General features: G+C 32.5%; 1 protein-coding gene across 1 annotated transcript in view; it reads right to left on the reverse strand.

Annotated features, from left to right (window-relative positions):
- LOC108774540 (cell adhesion molecule 2) overlaps positions 1 to 13,773 on the reverse strand; it is a 40,217-nt gene extending 26,444 nt beyond the window's left edge. Inside the window, exon 1 of the mRNA XM_018540676.1 lies at positions 13,696 to 13,773. Coding sequence (XP_018396178.1) covers positions 13,696 to 13,756 — 61 coding nt within the window. The 5' untranslated portion in view covers positions 13,757 to 13,773. The remainder of the gene's footprint in view (positions 1 to 13,695) is intronic.
- Between the last annotated feature and the right edge of the window lie 254 nt (positions 13,774 to 14,027).

The following is a 14,027-nucleotide window of genomic DNA, read 5'->3' on the forward strand; positions in this document are numbered from 1 at the left end:
CGCAGTCTAGTTTAAATCGCGTTTGTATCGTACCGCGAAAGCGATGGCGTTCGCGAATTGCACGCGAAAAGGTGGGCGAATTCGTAGAGAGATTGGAATAGCAATGAAATGCTTTATTTGCATAACACAACGGTATAATAACGAATTCGTTACAACAATTTCGGAATCTAAGTTGATTGTATTGATACTCGGATAGTATTGAATTTTTCTTGCACTTACTCATGAATTATTCGTAGCTTATTTTATACTTAAAGTAAGTATATCGATAACTGCAGAGAATATAAAAAAATCAGTAATATATTTATAATTATTAAAATATTTGTCAATTACAGGGCTGCGTTCAGAATCATCATCTGAGTACACCCAGGTGTCGTGTTATCCTTGTTTATCATTCGTGAACAACAAGGATAAAACAACATCTAACTGCTTTCGGATGACGATTCTGAACGCACCCCAGCAAACAAAAAAAATGACAAAAAAGAAGTTAAATATTTTATATCGAAATAATGAGAAGGAAAATATATATTTTTATTGCAAATTTTTGTTTATTTTCAATTTTACAAGATCAATCATTCACTTTTATCCATTTTGAATCAGATATAGTGTCTACATTTTTTAAAACGCAACATTTCAATGAAATTTTATTGATATTGTATATTACTCTGTGTGGTATATGAATAAAATTTCATTAAAGTGTTCCTTTTTAGATTCAGTCACAGAGAGTATTTCTTGATTATCAACAAAACAAAAGTTTCATAAATATTAGTTCCTTTTGTAATGCCACGAATTAATAATCAACAATAACATAAACCTAATCATACTTTCTTATTATTTTAAGTCATTAGGATATTTATCCTATCTAAACGGAGATTAAACGTAGTTTGAAGTAGTTCTATCTTCACTGCTGAGCATCGATGAGTAATGAAATATGTTTATTTTATATCAACGATAATCTTTGAAATTTCATAGATCTAAAGTATAAAAACGCAAATAATATCCAAATTCTAAGTAGAATCGTAAGACTCGTAACATATTTTCGTAAGGCTTGTAAGAACTTTTAAGTGCTTATACCTTTATATGATATCTTTACATATAGCTTCTAGTTATAAGATTTACAAGAAGTCGTGATATTTACTTATAATTGTACGTCTTACGGTACGTACGCATAAAAATAGAATACTAGTTACGAATCTTACGATTCTGCTTATAATTGAGTCCTTACAAAGAATGCCGCCTGTTTCGTAATTTCGTAATACAGTGGAAATTATGCGAATACACATTTAATACCGGGTCATATTATCATAAAATATTCTTTTAACTTACTTTTCTTACGTTGTTCGAAATGAAAATTTAATTACTTGCGAGGCGCGTAACGAATTCTGCGGTTTAATAAAACCGCTCACGTTCTATAACCGGCGCGGGCGTCGAATTCTCCCGGCGCTGCAATGTGGCGAAAAATTGCGAAGCACGCAAGTAGCGCACGGCTATAATAAAAAAAAACAATCCCTAATGGCGTTCCCTGGGGTACATCCGTCGGTCTTTCAAGATTTAAGAGGATTAAAAGCCGATCTCTGGATGGTTCAGTCTCACGCGAGAGCTTATTGAGCTTATTTCGCGATGTCATTTCCGTTTATTTTCTCGCGTAACGTTGCGCCAACCGTAATCTTTTCGCTGTGATATCGGGTCAATTGAGCGCAACTCAAGCCGCTCGGGTAAACTAACGGTGTTACTTTCGGAACGAACTTCGTAGAGTAGCTTGGCAGGTGCGCCGTCAATCTCGAGGGTTCACCTGCCAGACTCCATCCCGGAATCATTTTATCTCGCCCCCGCGCCGCCGCACGCCTTCGCTTCCAGAAAGTATGACGAACCTTGAAATAACTTTTCGCAATAATAAAACGAGTACGCGCTTGGCTGAGTTCGCGGGACCTGCGGAGTTCCTTGCCTCGATAGAATGCCCTCGGGCACGGTGCCTCCGTTACTAGCAGCGCGGCCGGATTTCCTTTTAAAGGACCCATAGCGTACAGATTGGGTAGGGTGGAGCTTGAATAAGAATAAAGTGCCCGGTAATTATTTTCACGCCGTGTGAAACTCCCGAGTTTCCATTAAGATCCGACAGTGCTGCGCAGCAAGGAAAAAGGACGATTCTTCTAGAGATTACGCCGGATTCAGTGGCATTCCGCGTCGCGAAATGATTTCCACTCCACTTAATCCAAACTCGTCGCGCATCGGGATTTTTATCTCGCTACAATGGTAACGTCGCAAAATTTAAATTTATCGAATAAGTCGGTTGGCAGCATTTTGCATCTCTGCTGGAAACAGCTGCAAAAGCGGATTGATTACATTGCGTCCTGAGAGTGCGGGGACGCGTTGTGAAACTTAAACAGATAAAGATCTTTTGCTGTATAAATAACCGTGAATAAAATGAGAAAAACTTCACAATATATAGTAAACCTTTTTTGTTCATCGTTGAAATATTTCATGAAATCAGTATTAGGATTTAATTAATTCTTTTCATTATTACGAAGTGTATATAGACAATATTTTAACATCTTATACAAAAATGAAAAGAGAAAACCCGAAATACTTGAAAGTTGTAATTATAAATTATAAATATGTAATCATAATTAAAAATATAGTTTTTGTTGCAATTCATTTTGATAGACATTTTATTTTTAAAATTTAATAAAATATTGTAACAATAATTATTATATCATTATATTTTTGAGATATTTGACATTAAATAGAATCTTTTATAATTTTAACAAAATAAAGAAAGCGGATACACGTTTCTATATTATCTATTTATTTCTAATAATGCCGAACAAGACCTTAGATGAATAAATTGTTATCTTTCCTCTATCCATGGTCCCATGAATTTATATAAATGGATACCACTTTAAAGTTCAGAAATAACCTCTTCGACAGCTTTACTACTAGTACTTAATTAATAAAGTTTCGCCTCGATCGCACGAGGAATAACCTTTCTCATTTGCGCAAACTTCTAGAGACAGAATAGCGGACTTCTTCAAAAAGCCCAGGCATCGAGGTGAAGTGATAGAAATGTCTTTATCTAAACTGGAGCTGCTTAATTATTCTCATTACACTTATTTTCATAACTAAACTTATATTCATTTAATTGAATCCAATATAGAGTTATCTGCAATAATGATTCATAGAGATTTCTTATTTATAAGAAATAAATTTTATCCGATATACCTGCTGGATGAACACAAATAGATGCATTAAATGACATTAATTTTCAAATAATGTTTTATCGACGCAAAGTACATGTCGATTGAAGCGACCACTTGCGCGCGCTAGGTATTATTGAAATTACAATCAAATTACTTTTTGCATCTGCGTTACCTCAAATAAATTTTCGATTGTTCGCCTGTATATTATCATGTGTAAAATTAACAGTACTAATCAACTTTACGCGTTCTACTTTAGATATTTGGTTGATATTTCGACCATATTCATATTGATACCTTTGTCGAAGAGATTTTTTCATTCAATTTTGAAATGTGGAAATACAAAAGTAAAACTTGTAATGGAAGTTTAAAAATAAAGAATAATAGGAAATATATATATAAAATATAATGTTACACAAATATATGGTATTCCGTTCTATCAACTCTTTATTTTTAAAGTTACAAAATGTACAATAAATTGTAAGTATTATTTCTGAAAGGAAATGAACTAATAACCTGTGGTAATAGTTAAAATACTAACAAGTTATATTAATTATTATAATTATTTCGGTTGCACCTAGTAACATTTTTCATAAATTTGCAGAAAATTTCTTATAAAGAATTTGGTAGTATGAAAATACGTAATATTTATGTTACATATTATAATTTGCATATCAAAAATTCCGCGAGTTGAAAGCATTTCATTAATTAGATTTCAAAAGAGCAAATGGATTATAAAATTTCTTTTTAATTAATTTTACTTTAATGTTTTAATTTTATCGAACAGAAATTGGTTCGTGTTTTAAATATTATAATGTGCTGTCGTTATATTTTTGCAAAGATAATATCAACTTCAGATTGATGAAAACTCTCTCTCTTTCTTTCTCTTTCTGTATGCGCGTATATGTTTCTTACTCGGTAAGATTTAATATCGTAAAGTACATGGCGAATATCACGTGTTGTTACAGCAGGGAAACTCCAGCGAGATTCAAGTCGTGATGCTTCGAGCAGCGGGAAAGCAGGAAATTTCGATTTATCGTCGAAATAGAAGGCACGGAAGCGATCTTTCCTTTGAACGATGCAGGATCATATTTTTCAGGATGTGTATGGCACAAATTCTACGGCGACAAGTCGGTATAATAAGATGAGTTACGTGGCCCAAAAGTTTTGCACTTCTGCGAGAAAGACCGAAACATATTACGCTTGCAAAAGGGCACTGAGATTTTGTAATAATTATTCTCCGAGACACGCGTGATATAACGTGACGACGCTGATGGGATGTCGTAGATTCGTCGAGGAAGGTTGGTGTGTGCCCGCAGGATATTTCGCGTAATTTTCTGTGGTGTTTCATTGTCCACGATCCATCTCACGATAATATCTAGGCTGTGTCGCGACGCATCACGCTGCGCCGCGCCCGCGGCAACAGATAATCACTTTAAAGCACGATTTTAGGACGTAATCTCTCATGTGACATTTTTCTGAGAATAAATGACACGTTGTGTGCAAAATACGGTTTGGGAGAGAATCGAAAGTTAACTTCCTGGTATGAAATTCGTACACAAATATACATATAGTCGATTTGATCTTACGAAGTTCCGTTATTACAATAAAAAAATATTTTTTGCTTTTTTGAATATATTTATATTACATATGTCATTATACAATTTATATACAGAACGAACAATTTGGTTAAAGTATATCTAAAAATTTAGCTAGATACGGATTCGAAAATAATTTTATTGGACTATTAAAATAATTACATAATACTCTTAAGAATCATGAGTTCTAATGATGTCAAAATTTTGATATTTTGAAAACTAGTTTAACAAACTTACATAATGTATTTTGATGATCCAACAAAATTATTCTCAGATCCGTATCCTTTTAGATATGTAGGTACATGTTTGATACTTTAACAAAACCATCTATTCTGTATAATATTATAGTTTTGTTATGTTTAGCTTTCACAGTCGATACATATCACTAATGATAAATTGCAATCGCTTGGAAATGCTGAATAGATATGAAAACATGATCCATTACAGGCTATGAAATAAGTTGTGGATAGATATTCGTATTTATGTATAGTTGTATTGATCTAGAGGTCTATATGTCATAGCACGCTCATCGATAACTAGCTGTCTATCGCAGCTTTGATTACAATCATGCTGCGAGATCAAACATCTCGAATTTAGAGAGTGTTAAAGGAATAATTTATGATATGAGAATTTTTCTGATGGCTCAGCGTACGTGAGAAATCCGATACATACATTTCTCTTTCTCTGGTAAAATTAATCCCCATGTATGTGTAAGATATTTCAACTTGCGAGCTTAATTTTAATGATATTTCCTCTATTTATTTTAGCAAGATGTTATTTAAATTTCCAATTTTCAGTATTATAAATCTTTTTATTTTCCATTACGTTTTCATGATGAATTTACTTTGTGAAAAATTCTTTTTTTATATTGTTCGTAATTTTTAAGCTATCCTGATTATTATATTTATATTTTTATTAGAGAAAACACGTGAGTGTACATTTTTAGAAAGAGATCTCAAACTTTTTATTAAAACTAAGACAGCAACTTATGAAACGTTTTATGTATAGGAATATTAAAAAAAAATAAAATAAATCAAAGTGTACAGTATATTTAACAATTTTTACATTTAATTAAATTTTAGTTAATTTCAACAACCTTTTAAATTTATTTTTAGTAATGTGCAATATGGTTATGGTCTCGGTGGTTTTATATTACAAAATATTACTATATTGTAATTTAAAAATTAAAATAAAATTTTTATATATTTACATGTATAATAAAATAGAATAAAGTAAAGACGAATTTTTTCCATGCTAGAATAATCTTTTTAAAAAAGTATTCATGTTAATATTACATAATAGTTGTAAAAGTAATGGGGGCACAAGAAAAAAGATAAGATGTAACATTTAATTGGACAGTTAATTTAAATGTTACGTGTATTAAAGTCCACAAGTTGTACATATATAATTATCATAAATATTGTAAATAAGTTAAAGATGAATAAAAAATTAATTTAGACATTTACACAATTTCTCAAGTATTTGGTAGCAAAAGTAGTCTTAATTTAGATCAGTTTTAAAATCTTTGCGATGAAATTCTCGAAGTTTTGGTGGAGAATTAAGTTTTCCAAACTTTAAATTAAGCAACTCAATTTAATCTATCGTACGCGTCATGTAATGAAACTGTGATATTCATTTTTTCCCAATGAATTTAAACTAAAGATCCTAATATAGAGGCGAGTCACGAGTAATTTTGTCAAAACAAGAGTGAGAAAGAATAGTATAAGTTAAATGTATACAAGTTATGAACATGACTCAATTATTGGACGAAAATTTTTAAATATCAAGTTTTAGTGATGTATGAGTCTAAATAAATTCATTTATTTAAAGTCGTACATACCATTAAAAACTTAACAATTTTTGTTATTTCGTCCAATAATAATATTGTGTCCACTAACTAGTACATTTATCTTATTATCTGTCTCTTGCTACATATGTATCTTCTTTTAATTTACATATACATATATATACACGCGCTATCTTACTCATTCTACCTTACTGAAGTTGAGAAAAACGACGGATCAATAAAAAGTTTATCATCTCGTGGCCAGACTTTGTTATAGAGTCTCTAATTTAGACTACCTTGATATGCCGCGGCACTTATTTCGCATTCCACGGTAAAAAAGATCTTTTTCTTCTCTTTGCTCACGCGCACCGATAAGCCGCACGCACGTTGCTTCTATTGCAGGTTCAAGTACTACGGGTCAACGACTCACGTTCGCAATGGCATAACACGGTCGAGCTATTATTGTTAAAAGCGAACATGATCGATCTATAGCTCTTTCGTACTACCTCCGTTATTGTATCCGCGTAGTATTGAGATGACGATTAGTTAAAGTCGCTTTGTTTGTAGAATATTATTATACGCTAATTAGCGTGCCTATACAGTGGTGCTGTGCGTGCGAGAGCGATCGCTCTATCGCGGGGACACGTCACGAATGTCACGATACGTCTCGTATGTAGAGGGAAAATAAATATCGCTACACTCTGGCCCTATCTGGTTTACCATTGAGGTGATATCGAGCTTGTACATTCTTCTCTTGTTGTTTATCACTACATTATTATAGCGTATTGTTAACGATTAATACTGTCTAGTTTAAATTGTAAACTTTATCCTATAAAAGTGTGTTCCATTATACGCATGATGTGCACGATGTATCATTTTGTTGTTCACCGAATATTAACCTTTAATGCACAGAAGTGGATCATTCGCGTCTCGCATATTTCTTTTCTTCAAAAAACTAGGAGTATCATATAATTTGTTGTAACAGTCATATACAATTTGTTTAAATACACAACCTTCTAAATACTTTCTAAAGATGTTAAAGTATAACTTACAAGTAAAAATCACTTAATAATTTTTATATATTTATTAAAGTGATAAAAATGAACTTGGAAATGATATTCGCATAGTAAAGAACTGGAAAATCATCGTATAACTCTATAACTAATTGTAAAAGATCAAGGCTCTTTAAAGACGTTTTATCGATTCAGTAGGACTTATCGTATATACGATTTACGACGATGTCATTTACGCATAACACTATTACATCAATATCGCACCTACACATAAGTACAAATTTTCTAACTAATCCTTCAATCTAAACTTAATTCTAAGAACTCAACATTGTTTATTCACGTAATCTCTAGTCCAAACTAAGATTGTTTTATGCATACAAAGTATAAAACTTGTATATAGAGCAAATATTGGCATAAAGTCTTTCGGTTTGGACTACATTATCGCTTCAATTGTGGAAATGGATTTTTAAATTAATATATAAAAGTAGTTAGAAAAATACTTATTTTGAAACTAATCGGTAAAACACACATTTTTTTAGGATCCTCCTTAAGGAAGAATAAAATGATATATCATGTCCATTATGTAAGACACATCTTTGACCTTAACATTATATATAATACCGATTCGATACGTTATCTTTCTGTGATAATTATGCGAACTTGTTATTGATCTGACAATAACTTCAACTAGACGAATCAGCGTATCACTACTGACGCAATTAAAAGTCTTTGGAGATAAACTGTGATGTGTCAGATGTCATTTATGGATTGCCGATATTTCTATTATGTTTTATACTCTCGATGAAATACGTTGTATTTCGGTGACGTCCACACGTGTCCTGATTTGTTTATAACTTATACGAGATATACCCTAAGTTGTGAGAGCGAAATAAGCAAATATTCCAAGAATGCTTATAATAAAGCGCGTTCTACTTTGGAATAGTAGTGCATTGAAATAGGAAAAAGAGAGAAAAATGGAAAGAGAACTGCAAGAAATTCAAAAGTTTATCTAAGCTATCTGCTGACTCTAAAAATGTCGGAAAGTTTTTGTAAGCTTCGTAAAGCTCCGTGAAAATGATAATGCAAACATTTTTGTGGAGACTCTTGGTATGCATTTAGCTAACAACGACGAAAGTTCAGAATCTGCGCAAGAGTTTCGCAAGGAATGAAGCAGGAAGTGGTATCGTTCTGAATATCCGAGTATTAAAAGCTATAAGCTTGATTTCTATTATACTGTTTCTTAAATGAAATGTAAATACCTTTTAAGAGAAATAAATAGAAAATTGTGCAAAACTTTCTAAAGATACGGTTAAAAATAAGAATTTATGTGTAATTACACTGAGAAAAATTTCTGATTAAAAACAGATGAATCAAAAAATTATGATTTTATCAATTTGAAATTTGGTTATTTCAATTAAAATTATAATAGGTTCAGCAAATTCTGATTTGTTCATTTTCAATCAGAATTTTAATTAATGCACCTAGACTCTTTTTCTAGTGTATAACATCAAAATCCGTCAAAATTTATAATTATCTTTCTTTTAAAAACATCTTTAGCTATAACATGTTGTAGTCCTAAAAATTAAGATGTGAGCAGGATTTTCCACTTTTACGTATTTTTTATGGTATTTTTGCAGTCTCTCTATACATAGAATCTCTTTTTTAGTAATTTTTAGCAATTTTTTCGTGAAAATATAAAAATCTCCTGAAATATTTGCTGGGCGTAAATCTGTTAAACTATAGGTGCGTCTAGAAGATTAACTTGACTTAATCCCATAATAACGTAAAATCCAACACGAAGCATCTTCTCCGACGATGACTATCTCGCAACGTCTTAGCCAATTAGTATGTTTCAGCCCGTTTAGAACCGTGAGGAGAAAATTCCAAGATTGTAGTACAAATTTAACATTTTATACACAAGAAAAACTATTAAATTTTAAAACACAACAGATTTGAATGACGAAACATCCATTTAGAATGTAAAAACATATTTCAATATTTTTACGAATTTTTTAAAATTATTATATTTTAATTTTTAATTTTTTTTTATCAATGAAAATCTATACGGCTTTTTTACATTCATTAAATATGTTCATAATTAGATATAGAATTCTTAAATTAGAATTGTATAATAAAATTTCTAAGGCATTTAAATTTACTTTGGAAATGTAGGAAAACAATTAAACAAAAGGATAACATTTTGTAATTTATACAAAAAATGTTTACAGTTTAATAAAAATTCGTAAAAACTTGCCATAAAAATAAAAATTTTTTTATTGCTTATAACAGATGTACCATTAGCGCTATATATGTATGTGATATTTTTGCGAAAAAATCGATTTGAATAAATTCATAGCAATACATATTCGTGTAATGGAAGATACGAAACACGATGCGTATCTAGAACGTTGTTACTTCTGTCATAGCTGACGTTAATATTTGCGAATACGCGATAAATGAATATTTGAAAAGGGAGTAAAAATACACCACATAGACACATATAGTTTATGGACTATTGTACTACATGTCCTATACCAGATATTATATTCCAAAGTCGGTGTACCATTGTCGGTTTCGGACACACTATATATCTACGGACTGTAAACACATGAAAATGGTTTCTGAAAATGGTTCCTATATTTATTCGCGCAGTAGAAATATCCATCGAAAAATCGGTGTTCGTCGAAATTATACTACCACTTTTAATCTCTGCCACTTTTAAACCTCCAACATTCCGCTCCTCGCCACGGCCTATTTCAATCACGCTACTTTTCCCCGAGCGACCGACGCTTTTTATCATCTCACCCGGAGCAAACGACGGTAATTGCTTGAATTTCCGAGGCCCTTGGGCAGCTGAAGATCACCGAGTTAGGCATCGCGCGAGCGGAGACAAGCGTTTAATTTACCTGGACCAAGTTCGCGCGCGAAGTCCTTGTCGCAGTCCGTGACGCCGAATGAAATTGCGAAAGTTGTTCGTCTAGAACGACAATGGCGCAAACGAGGTGTGAAGCAAGGCTATGAAATATAACGGCACGACGGCGACGACGGCGACGACGACGACGACGACGACGACAACGAATCTAACGAATCCAACCCACCTGAAGGCCTCTTCAGTTGGCTTTTTATTACGGAGCCATCATGTAACATCGCCAATCGATACCACGAGCAATCTCTCATCTACCAAATCGATACACGCACATATATTCCGAAGGAGAAACGTTTTACTTGCGCGCAAGCACTACCGGCACTGGCCGACTTGGGCCGAGTTATGAATAATGTATGCGATAAATTTGCGTCGCACGCATGCAAGCGCGCTCCGGTAATTCCATTAGCTGTACCATTTTATCGCCCGATACCGTGGATTCAATTGAGTAACTCCTTTCACGCCGCCAAGTACCATTCCGTTATTCCCTACGACCACCCTTGCGCCACGACAAGTCGGCGGGCGTGGGATATAGTACGTGATCTCGATATTTCTCGCGCGCGATAAACGTCGTGTGGCATGTTAACTAGTTTATTAACGTCTACGTTGAATTCCTGCGGTAATCATTTGGTTTTCTTGTTAATAAGTGAAATAGTGAAATGAAAAGTTAATAAATCAAATAAATTAAATATGAATATATACATATATATATATTTCATATGCCTAAAGTGATTTAAAATAAACATTTTTATAAAGTTAATACTTTTCTATTTTTATTTCTATAATTTTTTTTATAAAGAAATTTTTGAAATTTATAACATATTTAAAAAAAGATTTTAATATTATTAATTCTATTTATCGAAAAAAAATGAGAGAAAAAAAAAATAAGAGATTCTAATGATTTTTTATGTTTAGGTGCAAATTTTCAGTGTTTCATAGATTAAAAGCTTTTTTTTAAATCTAGATTAAAAGTTTCATAGATAAAAAGCTTTTTTTAAATCTAGTATTTTCTTGTAAAGCAAAACTCTTTTTGTGTTTGTATTTTTAGTTCTAATAATTCATGTCTTTCATAATACATGATGCTATCTTATTATCTTCATTTATATTACAAATCAACTATGTCTTCCTACTCTAACAGAATGTTTCATTAATCATTTTAATTAATCGGCGAAACGACGAAAACAATACTTATACTTTTATTACTTCCGCCGCTTCATCTAGCAAGTGCTAATTATCTTTTTATATCCAACAATCTATTAAATGTTAGAAACAACTAAATAATCTTAGTAATTGTATAAACATTCATGTTTTATGTCAAAGTTACCATTTGAAACCATGTTTGTTACATATATATTTTTATTTATCATTTTCTCTATTCATTGAAAATAGTATATACGTATCTCTCTCATGCGTGTCAAATAATAAACTTCATAATATATAAATGTTTGAACTAGTTTCACTTCTCTTTATTATAAACGTGGTTATAGTAGGTATACGTGTACCTCAATAATAATAATAATATGTAATTGAATATTTTCTGTTCGCGCGCGCGCGCGCGCGGCGCGGTATGCACAAATTTTCTCTTTTGCACTATTTAATTCAAAGAGCATCTCATTAAAGCATTGAGTTTGATCAATAATAAATCTCACCCTCTCGTTAAGCGATTAACATACAGAAATTTCCATAATTATACATACATAGAGTGTTTTCGAAAAGTTTTCGTTTTCATCATTATCTCCTATTATAGGAAAATACGAGTAGAATGTGCTACATAAAGAATCGAGTGCATGAACGAATACGAATAGTATGTGTATAAATGATGAAACATCGATGATGACATTTTGGAAAGTAATTTTATCATATATATACGGTTGAATTAGAATTGAAATGATCTTTAATTTAGCCATAACAAAATTTGAAAATTTGGAAAAGTATATTAAAAAAATACGTGTCTCTTATTTTGGTTTCAACAACATTAAAAGTTTGTCAATATTGGAGAAGGATACTTCCGTCATTTCATTTCATTCTGCCAATTCTGTACTTGTCCTTGTCAATCTCACTTAAATATACATTATATAGATGAGTTATATAGATGATTATAAATATACTTTGTATATTTCTAATTTTAGGAAAAGTTATGTATATTTTCTCGAAAATTCCTTCGTTTCTAGATGCTCATCTGCAATTGAAAGCTCAAATTATAAATTATCCTCCTTTTTCAGTGTACGTCGACCATACGCGGTGAAGGAATTGTATGAATATCACAGGCAAACAGCAAACAATCGACTTCCTCTACGTTTACAAAGCGCAAACATGAGCCATAAATCTCTACGTTTCTTTCCCGTACCTTCGCTTTCTCTGTTCTCACCAGAACATAGCAGTCGTATATCTCTCTTCCACTTCGAGCAGTGAACGTCGCGTTGCAATTAACGTAATTAAACTGAATCTTAATTATCGCAGACGGCAGTAGATGAGATTTTATCTATGTCATGAGGTACCACTTCTCTGTTTCGTGTATGCCTCTTCTACTAAAAGCCTATTCCTCATCCCTTATTATCATCCTTTCCATTCTCTCCTACGATATATTGATAGTGCAAATGGATTTTGTAAATAACTGCAAGTGTTGACAAGTATTTTCAAGTAATTGTTCGTAAAACGAAATGGTAAATTTTTATTTTTACAAAAAATCAATAAAGAATACAAAGTGTGTTTAAATAACAGTTTAATGTCCATCTCTATTAATACAGATTAATTTTAATCTAGGTTTAATTTACTCTTTACCCGTTTCTAATTCCTGGCATTAGAAAAAGATAAAAAGTGAATTAAACCGAGATTAAAGTTAATCTATATTGATAGAAACGGGCAGAAACGTATCAGGGCAGTTTTAGCATTTCTGCAACTTTCAAACAGTCAGCGAAAAAATTGAGCTGTATTGCTAAATTACGCGGTACGAGATATTGCACACGGAACACTGCGAAAAAGCGCTGAAAATTCGACCGACTTAACAAGAGCACATCAATAACAATTCCACGAATACTTGTCTCATTTCTTCTTCGCGATTCGTAGTACTTTTTTTTTTTATGATTTTCCCAACGGCTCTCTAACGCCGCGAATGCACGCTATCTCATTTTTCCATTGCAGACACGGTTCATGCAGGATGATTAGAGAGCGGCGAAATAATTACCTTCCGTGCACATGAAGAGTATGGCAGCAATTGAGAGCCTCGCTTGCCATCTCAGAGCCATTTCCGCGACTGTTTCAGGAGACGCTTACACTTCGATACTGAAACGATTCACATCCTCTTTACGAGATAGCTAACAATCACCATCCACTCACTGATATACCCCACCAGACAACATCAGGTCGGGTTATCACGTCGACTCGTTCTGGCTTTTACGCCGATTATTAACACACGCGTTCACACATCCGGCTGGAACGAGATAAATGGCAGTTTAGTCACGATTAGTTTGAGATCTCAATCCGCTCGAGGCAGGGATGAAACCACGACGATCGACG

The sequence above is a fragment of the Cyphomyrmex costatus genome, unplaced genomic scaffold (assembly GCF_001594065.2).
Source record: "Cyphomyrmex costatus isolate MS0001 unplaced genomic scaffold, Ccosl1.0 scaffold26, whole genome shotgun sequence".
Taxonomy (NCBI): Eukaryota; Metazoa; Arthropoda; class Insecta; order Hymenoptera; family Formicidae; genus Cyphomyrmex; species Cyphomyrmex costatus.